Below are 17,613 nucleotides of genomic sequence, written 5' to 3'. Positions count from 1 at the left end.
TCATTCCCACTTTGCTCTATAGAGTACTGTGGTTGATCTAGGGTGTGTTAACTCATCTATATTGCCTAATATAGTGTGTATGTGACTTTGTGCTAGTACTTTCTTTTCCTCTGTCAGTTTTTTTCTCAAACTGTCCACTTTATTCTAAGTGAGGTTTTTACCTCAGAGGTCACATACTGTCAGTGAATCACTCTAGGTCCTCTTGTACTGAGTTACCTACTGTGCACTGCATCCCCCCTATTGGGAGTGTGTTCACTATGTCCAAACGGGGGCACAGCCAGACAGAATCTCCCTTGCTCTTGTCTTGCAAGAGCTGCGCTGCAGGTCTGTCTGACATGGATGTCATCCAGGATGGGCTATGTGTCAATTGCTTTACTCCTCCTGACCATCCCCAGCCCTCAGGGGCACCCCAGCCACCATGGGCAGCCTTTCAACAGCTGTTGGGCACCCTGGTGGACCGTCTCCCTAATGCTATAGCACCCCCTGTAGTACAGCCCCCCCCTCCATGGGTGGATGCTTTGTCGACCACGGTGCAGACCCTGCAGCAGACTACGGCAGCTATGCAGAAGCTACTGCCACTCGCTGCACAACCCAGTAGATCAATGATAAATCCGTTGCTACCGGTAACCAGGGATGGGTCTGATGACACAGACGATGGCGGGGATGACCCCGATAATGCAGACCCTGATAATGGGGAGGACATCATACCTGATGACGATCAGGATGACCCTATGCCTACGGACCCTTCCGCTTCTCAGGCTGAAACTCCTGACATAGCAGGACTTATTTATGCTATCCGGGAGGTTCTTCTGTCAGATGCAGACGAACCTGAACCCACTGCTAAGACCAGGGACGTCTTCAAAAAGCAGAAGGTAGTCAAAGCCCAGTTCCCTCATTCTGATCATTTATCAGAAATCAGGAGAGATCAATGGGAGGCCTTAGGGAAGAGAGCCAACATATCTAAAAAGATGTTGGCTAGATACCCGCTACCTCCAGAGGATTGTACCCCTTGGGAAATCCCTCCCACAGTGGACGCGCACGTGTCCAGGCTGGTTAAACCATCCGTGCTCCCGGTAGCCTCAGGGTCAGCCCTGAAGGACCAGACAGACAGGCGTCTGGAAAACGCTCTCAAGGCAGCCTTTTCTTATGCAGGGGCAGTGCAGAGGCCTACAATTGCAGCTACTTGGGCGGCAAAGGCCATTTCTCCTTGGTTGCAAGTGATAGAGGATGAGTTGGCCCCAGTCGCATCTGAGGATGCTAGGCTGTGTATGCAACACATCAAACATGCAGCAACATATATTATGGATGCTATGTCGGACGCCGGCACTCTAGCTGCCAGAGCCTCCGCCAGTTCAGTGCTGGCACGCCGAATTATCTGGCTTCGGTCATGGAAAGCGGACCTAGAATCCAAAAGGACTCTGGAACTCTTACCCTTTAAAGGGGAAAACCTGTTTGGGGAGGAGTTAAATAAAATTGTGGCCTCCTTGGCGTCAGCTAAGACAGCCTGCCTCCCTACGGCTCTACCTCAAAGGCCTAGAACCCAGTCCTTTCGGCCCTTTCGCCCTCAAGGCAAGGCCAGAGGCCAGTCCTATACCAGACCCTCGCCCGCTCATAAAACTGGCAAACCCAAACCCAAGCAGCCTTGGGCCGCCAGACAGGCTCCCACCAAGGCCGACAAGCCTTCAGCATGACGGGGCCAGCCTCCCACAGACGGACCCCCAAGTGGGAGGCAGACTCCTGTACTTCGCTCACCAGTGGCTGTCCACCACAAAGGATGCCTGGGTGAGGGAGGTAGTGTCGCAGGGGTACGCCATATCTTTCTCAAAGCCTCCCCCAAGAAGGTTCTTTTGCACTGGTCTCCCAAGAGACCCATGCAAGGCAGAACACTTGAGGATCATCCTACAGACCTTACTTCGGTCGCGGGTCATTGTTCCAGTGCCAGGGCACCAGAGAGGCCTCGGCTTCTACTCAACCCTGTTTCTGGTGCCAAAACCAAATGGAACATTCCGTCCCATTTTAAACCTCAAAGCTCTGAACAAGGTGGTAAAAGTCACAAAGTTCAGGATGGAGACCTTGAGGACCATTATCCTGGCCCTAGAGGAGGGGGACTTCATGGTCTCTCTAGATATCAGAGACGCATACCTCCACATCCCCATCCTACCGGCCCACCAGAAGTATTTGCGCTTCGCTATTCTGAAGAATCACTACCAGTTTCAGGCCCTCCCATTCGGCCTTGCAACAGCGCCAAGGATATTTACAAAAGTGATGGCTATAATGGCAGAAATCCTGCACAAGCAGGGGATCAGGGTCTTCCCCTACTTGGACGACCTGTTGATTGTAGCCAAGTCACCAGAGGTCCTAACATCCCACTTGCAGATAACAGTCTCCACATTACAGGATCACGGGTGGCTCCTCAACTGGGAGAAATCTTCCACGATCCCCTCCCAGAGAATGTTGCATCTGGGAGCTTTACTGGACACCAGAGCCCTGCGTCTGTTTCTCCCAAACGACAAGGCCAGGGACTTAATACAGAGAATCCAGATCTTTGCTCAGAAACCAAGAGTCTCGGTTCACTGGGCCATGAAAATATTGGGGAGGATGGTGTCCACATTCGACATGGTCGAGTGGGCCCAGTTCCACTCCCGTCCGCTCCAGGGCCTGGTCCTGGCGAAATGGGATGGCCTACCACAACACGTCAAGTCGATGTTTCTCACTCTAACACAGGAGGTCAAAGACTCGCTCCTGTGGTGGGAACAGATGGACCACCTAAACCAGGGGAGACTATTCTGGTTCAGAGAATGGATAGTACTAACCTCAGACGCCAGCCTGCGAGGCTGGGGGGCAGTAGTAGGATCCCGGTCCTTGCAAGGCGTCTGGACCGAACCAGAATCTCGATTATCCATCAATGTCTTAGAGATTCGAGCAGCCTACAATGCCCTTCTTCAGTCTCAGGATCTGTTGCAGGGAAAACCTGTTCAGATCAGGTCGGACAACGCCACGGCGGTGGCATACATAAACCGCCAGGAACACGAAGTGTTGCCGCCCTCCGGGAGGTCTCCAGGATTCTCACCTGGGGGGAAGAACATCTCCTAGCCCTGTCGGCAGTCTTCATCCCAGGAGTCCTGAACTGGGAGGCGGACTTTCTGAGCCGACAGGATATCCACCCGGGGGAGTGGTCTCTACACCCGGAAGTGTTTGTCAGTCTGACGCAAGTCTGGGGCACCCCAGATATAGACCTCATGGCGTCCAGACACAATTTCAAAGTCCCATGCTTCGGAGCAAGGACCAGGGATCCGCAGGCCTACTTCACGGATGCCCTGTCCGTACCGTGGAAGTTTCATCTCCCATACGCGTTCCCTCCGATAAGCATGATCCCCAGGGTGATCAGAAAGTTCAGGCAGGAAGGAGGAACCCTTCTTCTCATCGCGCCAGACTGGCCACGCCGACACTGGTACGTGGACCTACAACAATTGTCACACCAGCCCCCCTGGCCATTGCCTCTTCGTCAAGATCTGTTGAGCCAGGGGCCGTGTCTTCATCCAGACCCTCAGCGCCTGTCTTTGACGGCGTGGCTCTTGAAATTGCCTTATTAAAGGGCAAGGGTTTTTCTGACAAGGTGGCTAGGACGATGATCCAGGCTCGCAAGCCAGCATCTTCAAAGATATACTACCGGACTTGGCATTCCTATTTTTCTTGGTGCAATTCTAATAAATATGATCCCAAGATTTTCAAAACAGCCAGGATATTGGCCTTCCTTCAAAATGGATTGGATTTAGGACTAAGATTGGCTTCTCTGAAGGTCCAAATCTCAGCCCTTTCAGTATGGTTTCAGAGAAAGATTGCATTCTTACCTGACATTCGCACATTTCTACAGGGAGTAGTACACATACAGCCTCCCTTTGTCCCTCCCACGAATCCTTGGGACTTATCTTTGGTGCTTCAAGCTTTAACCAAACCACCGTTTGAACCACTATCATCAGTGGAGCTTAAATGGCTGACAGTCAAAACTGTCTTCCTCCTGGCCATTGCCTCCGCACGCAGGGTGTCGGATCTTTCCGCACTGTCGTGTAAATCACCCTTCCTGGTGTTCCACAGTGACAGGGCAGTGTTACGGACAAGGTCTTCTCATCTGCCCAAGGTGGTGACAAAATTCCATGTCAACCAGGAAATCGTGGTACCTGCATTCACCTCAGATGACCTTTCATCTGATGAAAAATTGCTTGATGTGGTCAGAGCTTTGACCGTCTATATCGACCGCACTACATCGGTCAGGAAATCAGATTCCCTCTTTGTGTAATATGGCTTTCACAAGAAGGGTTGGCCAGCGGGTAAACAAACTATTGCCCGCTGGATCCGCATGGCTATACAACAGGCATATCTTCTGTCTAACAGGCCCATTCCGGTTGCTATCAGAGCACACTCTACTAGAGCGGTTGGGCCTTCATGGGCAGCGAGCAGGGGTGCTTCTGCCGAACAGCTGTGCAAGGCTGCAACGTGGTCATCCGTCCAGACATTCATTAAGTTCTACGCCTTTGACACGTTCGCCTCCCAGGATGCCTCCTTCGGTCGTCGGGTTCTGCTGACACCTCAGACAAATTCCCTCCCTTAATTACGGCTTGTGACATCCCCGATGTCCCCTGTGGGACCCATGGACCCTGACAAGGAAAAGGAGAGTTATGGTAGACCTACCTTTGTTAACTCCCTTTCCTTGAAGTCCATGGGAACCACAGGGCGCCCACCCTTTAAATTTGCCACTGAGGTTCACCTTTATGTGATGTTCTGATACTGTGACCTGTTCTGACCAGTCCAGAAGTATGTATGAGTTCTGGGCATATGTGTTCTCTGTCCTCTTCTCTTCTCCGCTTCCTGCTCTCGGCTTGTTACCAAAAACTGGCGGCAGTAGCCTGGAGGCGGGGCTGTAGGGGAGAGGGCCCGGGCATGCTGGGTAAAACCTTTAAGAGCTTCGCTGATTGGTGCCTCGGACCCCCTGGATCCGCCTACAACCCCGATGTCCCCTGTGGTTCCCATGGACTTCAAGGAAAGGGAGTTAACAAAGGTAGGTCTACCATAACTCTCCTTATTCTCTCTATATGTGGATATGGCACTCATCCTTAATATTTGGGGTGATGGGGAAACCAGAAGTTTGCCGAGCCAGGCACATGTAATATTTAACGTAATGCTTTTCGCTGTGAAATGTGAGCAAGGACAGAATGCGATTTATAATCGGTACTGGCTGCCAGTAGATGGCGCCCAACAGAGTTATTTAATTATTTCTCCATTTGAGCATAATGAACTGCCAGCGCAGGCATTTTAGCTTGCTACCTCCTGAGGTTACGAAGAGTAACCAATGTGGGCGCTCAAACAGGCATTCTGGCTGAGTATTGCCCCGTCCCATCTACCGTCAATTTAGGCGGAAGTTCAGGAGTGATAAACAATTGAATTGCCCCTTGAATCATTCTCCTAACATTAGTATTTATTTCATCAGCACCACCATATTGTAACAGCAGGCTGTTTTGCCTGCTGCTGTACCTTGCTTATCATTCTGATATTCTATTAAAAGTTTGGACCGTATTCAATGCGGCCGGCGAAGGGGGGTTAAACAGCGGGGATAGTAGAAAACAATCGATCCTCGCTGTTTAACTCCCGCGCCGGCCGCTCACTCTATTAAATGTTTCAGGGGAAAGCTCGCGGTCACAGGGCGGCGAGGTTTCCCCCAAACACCGAGGCTTGCGGCTAATGCAGGGAGCCCGCTGCATTTAGCCGCACGTCTCACTGTTACTGCGGCCGCATACGGCGATTTCCCCCTAGCTCCAAAAACAGGGCGAATCGGCGTATGCAGGGGGGGTCAGTTGAATACTGACCCTGTGAGCTGTGACAGCGAGCAGGCAGCACTGCTCCTCCCCGGCATTGAATACACCCCTTTCCCTTTCTGAATTTCATAACCTAAACCACAAGAGATTTAGAACGTAAACGGATAAAACAGTAATATGTAATGCAAGAATATTACTCATCTGTTGCCTCATTTTGTAAAGGATATGTGGTTCTCTAGATGTAATACCAACCTCACCGCCCCGTTTCTGGATCCTTAGCTCTACATCAGTGTATGCACAGTCATATGTCTGTAGTAATTAGTATGTTTCCCCACAGCTGAAATTGTTGAGATCAAATAAACTAAATTAGTGGGCAAGATTCTCTAGAATATTTGGAAATCCTTAAACAAAGTAGACTATATGTATAGGTTAAAGTTAACTGAAAGATTTGATAAAATTGTTTTACATATTAATATAAAATTATGAGCCAAGAAACAATCTCAAGAGCGTTCTCAGTAGTGAATTATCATTTCGCTCGAATAATAATTTCTTCCAAAGATCATCATGTTGATATCATGTCCCCTGATTTATGCACGGTCTCATAATCATGCTGAATTATTGGTAGTATTGTGAGACAGATTATTGGAAAGTCCTACACACTACATTTTCAGCAGGACCTGATTAAAGGTTCCAGGTGCCATAGCTAAAACACATGTAGCTCCCCTTGTAATGCCGTTAAACACACATGTATAGGTGCTGAGGGACTTGCTAGTTATGCTGCCCATGTGCATGTAACAAAGTTCTATACAACTGGCATGTAGGATCTAATGCTTGTGCCATGTGAAGGAGACTTTGGCTTTAGGTTGCCTAGTCGGTGCTGTAGCACAATGTACATAATGTAATGGATCCATCAGTAAGTTACATTGGCACAACCATCTGGCAGTCACCTTAAGAACGTTACCCCACAACATCGGGACGGTGATAGATAACAAGCATGGTATAAATTCGGTCTTCATTTTATTCCTTGGCCGCCCCCAACCCCAGTCCTGGCTCCCTAGCCTACAGCCTAATCAGCCTATTGCTTAATCGGGCATTGATTCCGGCGAATGTTGTGCAGCTGGCCAATCAGGTGAACAGAATCGACTGGGTTTTTTTAGAGGATAGTCTGCTTTGGATGCTGCAAATATACTTTGAGATTTTCTAATTGAATGTTTATAAATCAGCTGTTATTATTATTGCATAGATCAGTGGTTCTCAATCTGGGTTGGTACTCTGCTGGTTGGGGGTACTTAAAAAATAATATTGTTAATGGTGGAAGAAGACTAAGTCTGCCCATGGCGGAAAAAGTCTCCCATTGCCATGGAGGCAAGCTACGTTGTGTCACTTCCGGTTCCATCAGCAGCATCATTGTGCTTTTACCCGACCAGCAATCTACTGGGAGCTACCCATGCTGCCCTCAGACACCAGTGATCATCTGCCCAGTGCTGACACAGGTGGAGGAAGCAGCGGCATAACCCACACAGCGACCGGAGGGACCCGATTCCTGACTGCACACTACTCCTCCGCTATGCCTTACCATAAAGACTTGCATACAGCTCGCTTCCACTCCACTCATCAGTACTGTGGATATTTCACATTGAGAGGAGGAGGGTACTTCTAAATGAAAAGCCTAATCATGGGGTACAGGAGAGACAAAAGGTTGGGAACCGCTGGCATAGATAAGTTATGAATTACATGAAAATAAATATTCAAATAGAGTATAACCAGCAAAGAAATGGTGTACCTTACTATAATTTACCTTTCTATTCCTGTCACTGGATGTTGCTAATAGTTCCTATTTTAATGAACACATCTGCCAGAGCAATTAATGCAGATTTTGTCACATTGTATACATGTAATTTTTGCCTTTGTCACCATTCCCAGGTTGCTATCATTCGAGATCGATTATGTCAACTAGTGTCTAAACTGCAGTTTGCTATAACTGTTCTGCTGACGTCCTGGACTGAGAAGAAACAAAGGCGGAAAATGACCAGCAGCCTAATTACAGTGAACATCATCTTCTTCCCACTGGTGCTGACTCTCATTATCCTCTCTGCCCTGCTCTCCTCTCCTGTGCTCGCCCTCTTCACTCTCCCTGTGTTCCTGGTCGGATTCCCCCGGCCTATTCGCAGTTGGCCGGGAGCTGTAGGCTCTGCAGCATGCGTCTGCTCTGATACAGTCTATTACCAGCAAATGGTTCCAGGATTTGCTTTTGCTCTGCAATCTGCGTTCGCTTCAGGTAGTCTCGGTAGGTGTGAACACTTTATAGAAAATATGTCACAATATTTTTTCATCTACTTGTGTTTCCTAAGTATAGGTCATATTAAGGGGGTTATTCTGGTTCACTCCTTCTGGCAAATTCCTTCTTAAATGGCCAAAACCATGTGCACTGCAGGTGGGGTAGATGTTACTTGTGCAGAGAGAGTTAGATTTGGGTGGGGTTTTACTTCAAAGTGAGATCTACAGATTCAGCACCTCTCTTCCTTGGCCGGGGATCGCCAGAATGTCCTCGCTGGCAATCGCCGGCGCTCCATCCGACTGGGAAGCGCGTGCGTCTCACACACATCCCAGCTTCAGGACGGCGCCGCTGCGGGTCCCTGCCAGTTTCCACTACAGGGAGACGGGCAGGGATAGGGGGGACAGTGGAGTGCCAAGGGGCACTGGGGGAAGCGGCGGGGACCCGTAGACCGCTCCATAGCCATCACTAGCCCCTGCAAGAATGAGGCCAGCTCCATCTGTATATTGCAGTGTAAGAATAAAGCAGTCAGTATTTTCCCTGCACAGAAACAAAATAACTCACCCAAATCTAATTCTCTCTGCACATTTTACATCTGCTCCCCTGCAGTGCACATGGTTTTGTCCATCTAAGAAGGAATTTGCCAGAAGAGTGAACCAGAATAATCCCCTAAATCTCTTGTATATTAAACAGAAACATTCTAATCGATTTTGCTATATAATCGGTTACAATACCTTGGTCTTATGGTGTGTTACGCCTGGCTTGTGCTGCAGTGGGCCTGATTCAGACCTGATCACACTGCTGTGAATTTACATGCCGGGCAATTATCAATAGACTGTGCATGCTTTTGGCGTATAGCACGCATGTGCACAGTGAACAATGATTAGCCAACAATGACATATAACCGTCCATACAAACAGAAGTAAGCATCTCTCGGACTACAAAAAAAAAAAGGGGGGGGGGGGGTGAATTGGAGGTATGATGTCTCTAGGGGCAGAAAAGTAGAAGGTATGGGTCATAGTACCGGGAGCCCATAGTAAACGGGGTAAATATAAGCAAATACAATGACCTGTTTTATGTCGACATGGAAAAAAAGGTGGACACAAGTAGTAGGTCAACGTGGCAATGATCGACACATGAAAAGGTTGATATGAGTTTTTTGTGAATTTTTTATAATTTGTTCATACTTGACGAGTCCACATAGACACCAAAAAAAATTTAAAAACTCAGCAAACTTTTTTATATGTCGACCATTTCCATGTCGTACTTTTTGTCTGTATCGACCTATTGCACGTTGCCCTTTTTAATGTTGACCAATATCGGTCAACCTAATAACCTTGTTACTGCCGACCTAATGATCCACACCCCAATAGTCAGGGCTAGAAAAGAGTGGGGCCATAGAGGACCTCCACATTATACCCGTCCACAGAGAGTCTGTGTCAGTTTGAGGGAAGTGTATGTACATAGGGCAGTCAGATATATAAAACCTTTTTTAGGCGCTCCTTGTTTAGCGATTTATCAGTCTGCTCCATCATGCATTAATGGTGGCGGGTCAGAGAAAATCTGCTGTTATAGTATGGCTTTGTTGGTCACCTCAGCCAGCTTGGTTAAGAGCATTTTTGGCCCTTAGGAAGTTGGTATTATTGACCTCATAATGCACATTCCAGAACCTTCCCTTTTCTTATAAGAGCTACTTCAGCAATTTCTAGTAAAGTTTGCAAGCAAACGGTATGTAATGTAGACTTGAATGTTGGGGGACAAATGTCGGCATTCACACACAGAGAAATACTGTCCTATAACGCGCACTCAATCACTTACACACTGTGCTGCAGCAGGCCATAGAACCAAATGAAAACTGCTTATAGAAGTGCTAATGGTGACATTTGAACCCATTACTATGAGGCTTTTTCTCTGCATCCCAGTATTCTTGTCTGTAAAGGGGCATACACACGGTGAGACATTGGCTATGGCTGATTTTGAATATGCAATTTCCCTTTGAAGTGCATGGAGAGGATTTTGGCTATGTGCACTTACAATTTTGAGTGGGCCTAATTCAGACTCACTCGTTGGATTTTCAAAGGACCATGCATTGGCACGGTATGCAGTACACATACACAAGCCGTCCGTCCGAAGGCTAGCCTTCCCTGGCTGCTTGCAGGGTGATTTGCGCTCTGCGGCGTTTGGGGACGGTAATGCATCATTTTATGGGCGTGCCCCAAATAATGCAGGTTTACCAGACGTTAGGAGGGTGGGCCGCAGATGTCATCAGTGGCCTCCGTCTCCCCACCGCCTACGCAGCGCCGAATGAGTCTAGACTTACTCGGCACTTGCCAGCAGGGGGCAATCCATTAATTGGTTAATGATTTTCCCCAGTGTGCACGGCTGTGAACATGGTTCGCAGATGTGCACAGAGGCGGAGGTAGGTACTCAGTGGGACGGTGTTTACTTGCTCGCTGGGCTTCAGATACTTGGTGCCCAGCGAGCTGGTCTGAATCAGGCCATATGTGCAATTTGGGCTATGGCCAAATACATTGTATGCAACATTGTCAAAATTGCCTTTCCTGCATAGTCTATTTTTACTTGCAATACCAACCTCGCAGGGCTGCACATGGGTATCATGGGCAAGCATTTATAATTTGGCAAATTTGGCTGTGATTTTTAATCACTTTTCTCACAATTTTGGACTATATAGTCAAAATCGTAAGCCAAAATCACACCATGTGTATTCAATGTCCAACGTCCCGCCAGTCGGATTCCCGGGCTGTTTTAGGTTGATCTGACAGTAACTTGACAGACGGAATTCAATGTTTCAGCTGTTGAGTGTTGGAAAGTCCGTGGATCGCCGAAAAAGGCTACAGATTGTCCCAAAAAAAATTTGTTTCCAACAAAACAGATGCAACTTTTAAAAAAATCGGATCTGACACCCTTCAACGGTGTCGGTATCTGCAGCATTGAATAGGCGAGTGACGATATTTCCCCTGTCGGAAAATATCAGCACAGATTGAATAACCCCCTTAGTGTATTAGGATATAGGGAATTGCATGTCAGGTTCTATGACTCAGTGCAAATACTGTATAGCCTTAACTAGCCAATAGCACTGCAGGTTACAGTTCTCTGCCTTTTTTGTAGTGTGCATTCAACCTACAATGGGGACAGCAATAACCAAGCAATCAGTACTCAGCATTACACAGCACTTTTTATATGCACGAGACATACAAGCCAGTATACATCAGGCATTTCTTGCATGTTGTCATTTTTAAAAGCAACATAAATGGTCTTTCACACTGAAGTTGAGTTTGAGGCTCTTAGGCTTGTTGTTTTCTAACTGGTTTACTTGCGTCTCCATGGTGTGTTGTCACAGCACATGCAGGAAGTATGACAATCAGGCACGAATGCCACTCTCATATTTCATGTCCTGTTCTCAATGTTAGGAATGGCAGCTTCATAGATTATATTACACACAGATCTCTCTAGTCCCATAAGAAGTAATGTTGCATTTAAACAGTAGGGAGGGTTTTGTAACCCCTTCCTTCCTGACCTGCTCCTTCGCAGCAGTGTGAAAAGAAATAAAATCTATTCAACAGAAGTCTGTCGGTCCAGCTGTTTTGAACAAGGCATGTAGTCTTTAAAGTGGAGAGGTGCCAGTATAGTCACACGGTTGCTATTTATAGTGAATGGGTTGACAAAGGGAATTTTCCCCCCAAACATTGCACTTGTGTGGTTGCTGAATAAATATAAAGGGCTCGACGGGCAAAAGTTTATGCTTATGCAATTCTTGTTCCACCTACCCTTCCCAACCACAGCATGGCAGGAGCTGCAGCAGCTGTCAGAGCAGGTCTCCAACTATCCACCTACCCTTCCCAACCACAGCAGGGCAGGAGCTGCTTCAGCAGCCAGAACAGGTATCCAGTTATCCACCTTTCCTTCCCAACCACAGCAGGGCAGAAGCTGCTGCAGCAGTCAGAGCAAGTCTCCAACTATCCACCTACCCTTCCCAACCACAGCAGGGCAGAATCTGCTGCAGCAGTCAGAGCAGGTCTCCAACTATCCACCTTCCCTTCCCAACCACAGCAGGGCAGAAGTTGCTGCAGCAGTCAGAGCAGGTCTCCAACTATCCACCTACCCTTCCCAACCACAGCAGGGCAGGAGCTGCTGCAGCAGTCAGAGCAGGTCTCTAACTATCCACCTACCCTTCCCAACCACAGCAGGGCAGAAGCTGCTGCAGCAGTCAGAGCAGGTGTCTAACTATCCCCCTTCCCAACCACAGCAGGGCAGAAGCTTCTGCAGCAGTCAGGGCAGGTCTCTAACTATCCACCTACCCTTCCCAACCACAGCAGGACAGAAGCTGCTGCAGCAGTCAGAGCAGGTCTCCAACTATCCACCTACCCTTCCCAACCACAGCAGGGCAGAAGCTGCTGCAGCAGTCAGAGCATGTCTCCAACTATCCACCTACCCTTCCCAACCACAGCAGGGCAGGAGCTGCTGCAGCAGGTACAGAAGATTCCAAAAAACCCCTCAATGAATGAGCAAACAAGAGAAAAAATAACTGGTGATCAATCTCACATGGATTTCACAATGATCTCTACATTGCTCGATTCACAGACCACTCTGCCGATGAGTCGCTTATTACTTTCAGTTTGACCAAAGTTTTGTAAAGCAAAATTTTTTGGGAGCATTTAATGGCCCTTATATGCATTTAAGAGTCCACATAAGGGAGTCTGTTTATTGTGTTGTATTCAGAAAGTCATAAGCTTTCCAACAATGCATGAAAACAACAGAAATAGCATGGTCACTTATGACAGCACCCTTAATGGTGCCCATACATGGCGCATTTTGCGGGTGCGATGCATGCTCCCGAGCACATCCTATCGCACAGTTTAAAAGTATGTGCTGCACGTACTTTTTGTACTAGCTTCAGATCGCATCGCACGCAAATCGTATGGGATGCGATCGCGTTCAAAATGCATGCAATGATCGCACCGTGTATGGGCTCATCCGATTACACCCATCTTCGAACTTAGATCGTCCCTTAAGATGATAAGGTAGTGTGCAAAGTTTGAAGATGATTAGTTAAAGCGTTCGAGAGTTATTGTGGAACATCCATACATACACACAAACATTGTTCAGTTATACTTATGTAGGATCCCTCTATTCATGTTAATATATGAATTTCCACAGTGTAAGTTAGTCTCAGAATAAATATCTGTACAGCAGTCAGATAGTAGTATATTAATCAGCACCATACTAATATTTTTTATTTATATAGCGCTCTTTCGCCAATAGGACTCAAGGCACTTAACAGATAGAATGAATGTAATACAACACAGGAACAATGAAGTACAGAAAAGCTTTTCAGAAACTATACTTAAAGGAATTACGGAAATGCTTACGTAAACAGGAAAGTCTTGAGTCTGTTTTTAAAGGATTCTGGAGTGGGGCCTCTTGAACTGTGTGGGGAAGTGAGTTCCATAGAGTCGGAGCTGTATGGCTAAAAGCTTGACCCCCAGTTGAATTAAAGGAGACATTTGTTTTATGAATGCACCAATGTTTAAAAGCAGACCCCCCCCCCCCCCCCCCCCCCCCACACACACACACACACACTATTAGGTATATTGTGCGACCAAACCCGGTTTGATCTTGCAGCTCACCATCTACCCATAAGTAAATTATCTGTTGATCTAGAATACTGCACCTACCAATATACTGTAGTTGTTAGTAAATGTTAAAATCTATATCTCCTCTCATTACAGGGATTGTTACTCCAGGATCCCACTTTCTTTGCCGTTTTCAAGATCGACTGATATGGCTGATAGTACTTGAAAGGGGCTACACTTATTGTTGTGTAAACATTAAGGTAAGCATTAGTATATTAAATATTTTTTTGTGGGTAAAAAAAAAAAGTGGCAGATGTATTAAGGTTTAACAAGAGATAAATGCAAGGGTGATAAACAGATAAACGCCCAGCCAATCACCTCCTAACTGCCATGTTACAGGCTGTGTTTTAAAAAAGGGTACTTGTTTAGTTTCACGGCGGCCAATATATCGGATGCAATATCGGCCGATCCGATGCGATTTTTTTACCTGTTCATAACCCCACTATCCACTACGCATGGAGTAGATTCTATATAGTGTGGTAAGCGCAGCGAGCCACCGAGCCTGAAAGTGTGGCGAGCGTAACGGATTATTGCGCTCGCCACACTATATAAAATCAACTCCATGCGTAGTGGATAGTGGGGTTATGAACCGGTAAAATATTGCATCGGATTGGCCGATATCGCATCCGATGTATCGGCCGCCGTGAAACTAAACAAGCACCGAAAAAAGTCAGTTAGGAGCCGATTGGCTGGACATTTATCTCACTTTATCACCCTTGCATTTATGTCTTGTTAAGTGATCCTTCTAAGCGATTTGGACTACATAGTCAAAATTGCTGAGAAGGTTGGTAAAGACAAATCTCCCTATAATATCGCTTAGTAAAAAAGAGTTGCCAGGCAAGAATATTTTGACTAGATTGCTGGCTGTCTACTCAAAATCGCTGATATTTACTGCTGAGGGAGATATTCACTAGGCGATCTGCAATAAATACCAACCATGTTAATTCTAGTATAGTCAAAATCACCCATAGACAAAATCGCTTAGTTAAAGTCGCTCACTAGCCAAAATCGTTCCGTGTGTACACCCCTTAAATACATCTGCCCCAATGGGAGACAATGGGTTGCTGGGAGAGTCAGAGGGTAGCATCCCTGCCTCCCTTTGTGTAATTTAAAAAAAAAAACCGGTACTTATGTATTATCTGGGCTCCCATGTTAAATAAACCCCATTTTTTCATACCCCTACTATCCAAATACGCATGGAGTTGATTTTATATAGTGTGGCGAGCGCAGCGAGCCACCGTGCCCGAAGCGTGGCGAGCGCAGCGAGCCCCGCGAGGGGAAACGGTCTCATAAGAAAAACGGGAGCCCAGATATTACATAAGTACCAAAAAAACCTGACCACAGATGTGTGGAAGTAGACCGATTGATTTAACACGTATAATACCCCTTTTACACTGCCGAAAAATCCGGGTCAGCGGCGCGTCAGACCCGGATCTTCGGCGGTGTAAATCCCTAACGCCGTGTCCCTTTACACGGGACTTCTACCCAGGTCCTGACCTGGGTAGAACACGGCTAGGACCTGGGTAGAGGGCGGTGTAAATGGGAACGCCGGGTCGGATGACCCGGCTCCCATTTACATGAATGGGGAACGTCCAACCTGCGGACCGCAGCGTCCGCAGGTTGGACGGATTGTCAGTCTGACACTGACAGCCGGCACTGCAGTCTGCTATACTCTGCAGACAGCAGCGGCGGCGGGGGAGGGAGATGAACGGATGCCTGTGTGCGGCATCCATTCACCTCCTGTCCAATGGCGGGGGGTGCGCGCGGGGACTGGGGGCAGCCTAGCAGCTTACCTTAGTGCTGGGCTGCCCCCAGCAGCGTTCCGGGTACGGCGGCGTCGATCGGCGCTTGAAGATGACATCGCGCTGTCATCTTCAAGCGCTGGGAAGGGGCGGGAGGGGGTGCGGGCGTTTAAGCCCGTCCGGTGTAAATGCCCCTAAACGCCTGGTAGCACCCAGCTTCAACCAGGGTCCAAAAGGCCGGGTGCGACCCAGCGTTTTGGTCTAAAAGGGGTATAACTGTTGAAAGCTGGTCCCTCCTTGGGCTGCTTAATTAAATGCTTAACAGATCAATTGTATTCAGTTTGAAAAGGCATTCTGTATTATTTGCAAATACATATGCTAATATTCCAATACCATGACAACTTAATATGTCTGTTTTGCTGTGCAGCATTATGAAACTTACTGTACTTTTCTTTGTAATCAGCCCTTATGGTTGCTGAGTTATATTGCTCCTTAGAATTAAGCAATGATTATATTTTAAATAGATATCACTTATAATATCTATCTAACTCTGCACTCGCCATATACTTTATAAAAACTCCAAAGGGTTCTCTTTCTGTACATGGAATGGTAAGGGGCATACAGGCATTGCTGAGCGGTGTACTTCATCCGTGATGCTGTGTGCTGTGCAATCATGCTGAATAGGCAAAGCCCCGTGATCTAGGGAATGCCCAGTGCAAGCAACACTCCATTTCTAAGTGATCTGGTCAGATCGCTTAGAAATATATACATTCGGTGGGGGCCGGGGATGGTCGCATGCACATGGAGGCATGACCACCAAATGCGGCGAACACCATCAGCCTGAAGGATCTCCCTGATGAAGACCAACGGGTACATTCCGGCCCAGCAGGATCCCCGACTGCGACACCCAGCTGCGACAGCAGAGGAGATTTCTGGCCTGTAGTCCCTGGCCGTAGACCTCCAGTAGACTGCGGGAGCCCGTCTGCCCCACTTGATGTTCCAGCTCTGGCAGTATATGTTCCCCATGTCCGTGTCAATCACCCTCATTGGGATACATCTAGTGCATATCTGTACATGTTATATATATCTGTACTGTCACGGTTTACGTGCTACCCTACACTGGCGGTTGCACAGCAATCCAAATCTAATTCCTCGTATACACCAAATGGCCAAATAAAGCTGATTCTTATGTGTATAATAATTTCATGATTGGTGTAATATCTAGACTAAAAACGGGTTTCTATATTTTGATGAAACGGTGGATACCCAGCCACTGCAGTTAGCCAACATTGTATCATTGTATCATATTATCTGGAATATGAAGGTTATCAGTCTTCAATGGCACTACCTCCATTATTATATAGAGTGGAATTTGTTCACTTTCTTCTCTAACTAATAACACCTATTGCATAGACAAGGCCGTGTGCTGGGCAATAATCATACAACCCATATGGTAGTTTCTAGCTACTGAATTTTGTGGATTTTGTGTCCTATTTTATATTGTAGTATGGCATATTATAATTTTCTAATTTCTTAGCTTTTGTTTCAGGGCTGGCAGGTTGCAGGACAGAGCAGGATTTGTGTTATTTAGCGCAAAGATTTAAAACAGAAAAACGTTATCTATAAAACCAACCTCAATTTCATACCGAAATAATTACAACCACTTTTAATCTACAGATAAATAGCTGATACAGTGCTTAGGCAGCAAAGTCCGGGGCCTGGGACTGACAAAATAGGCAGCCCCCCTCCCCAAAAGTGCCACTTATTTCTATAATGCCCCTTTGGTGCTCACAAACCACCTGGCTTGCTCTGCTGGTCACTGGGGCCAATCAGAGCGGCTGGCGGTACGCAAGCTCTGATTGACTCACCAGATGGCGCCTCATTTTAAATGTCCACCAGCCTCCGGAGGTGTGGAGAAGCCTGTGCTTAAGCGGGGGCAGCTCGGCAAAGGCAGTCAGGCATGATTGCAGGGGGTGTGGTGGGTGGAGTGAGTGGCCCGGGACAGCTGTACCCACAGTTCCCCCTTGCTGGTGGCCCTGGTAAACTCTATTACATATGGGTCATGATATCTCTTGCACATACAAAGTTTTCCCCTAATATAGTTATTTCATAAATACACACAACAAGCATAA

General features: G+C 47.2%; 1 protein-coding gene across 2 annotated transcripts in view; it reads left to right on the top strand.

Moving 5' to 3' along the window:
• Positions 1-17,613, top strand: part of PCNX4 (pecanex 4) — a 55,060-nt gene that overhangs the window by 24,869 nt on the left and 12,578 nt on the right. For both annotated transcript variants that reach the window (XM_083166882.1, XM_083166883.1), the window contains exons 8-9: positions 7,734-8,097; positions 13,836-13,939. In XM_083166882.1, coding sequence (XP_083023008.1) covers positions 7,734-8,097; positions 13,836-13,939 — 468 coding nt within the window. The remainder of the gene's footprint in view (positions 1-7,733; positions 8,098-13,835; positions 13,940-17,613) is intronic.

This window comes from Crinia signifera, chromosome 12 (assembly GCF_055691185.1).
Source record: "Crinia signifera chromosome 12, ASM5569118v1, whole genome shotgun sequence".
Taxonomy (NCBI): Eukaryota; Metazoa; Chordata; class Amphibia; order Anura; family Myobatrachidae; genus Crinia; species Crinia signifera.
This window is presented reverse-complemented; position numbering and strand designations above follow the sequence as displayed.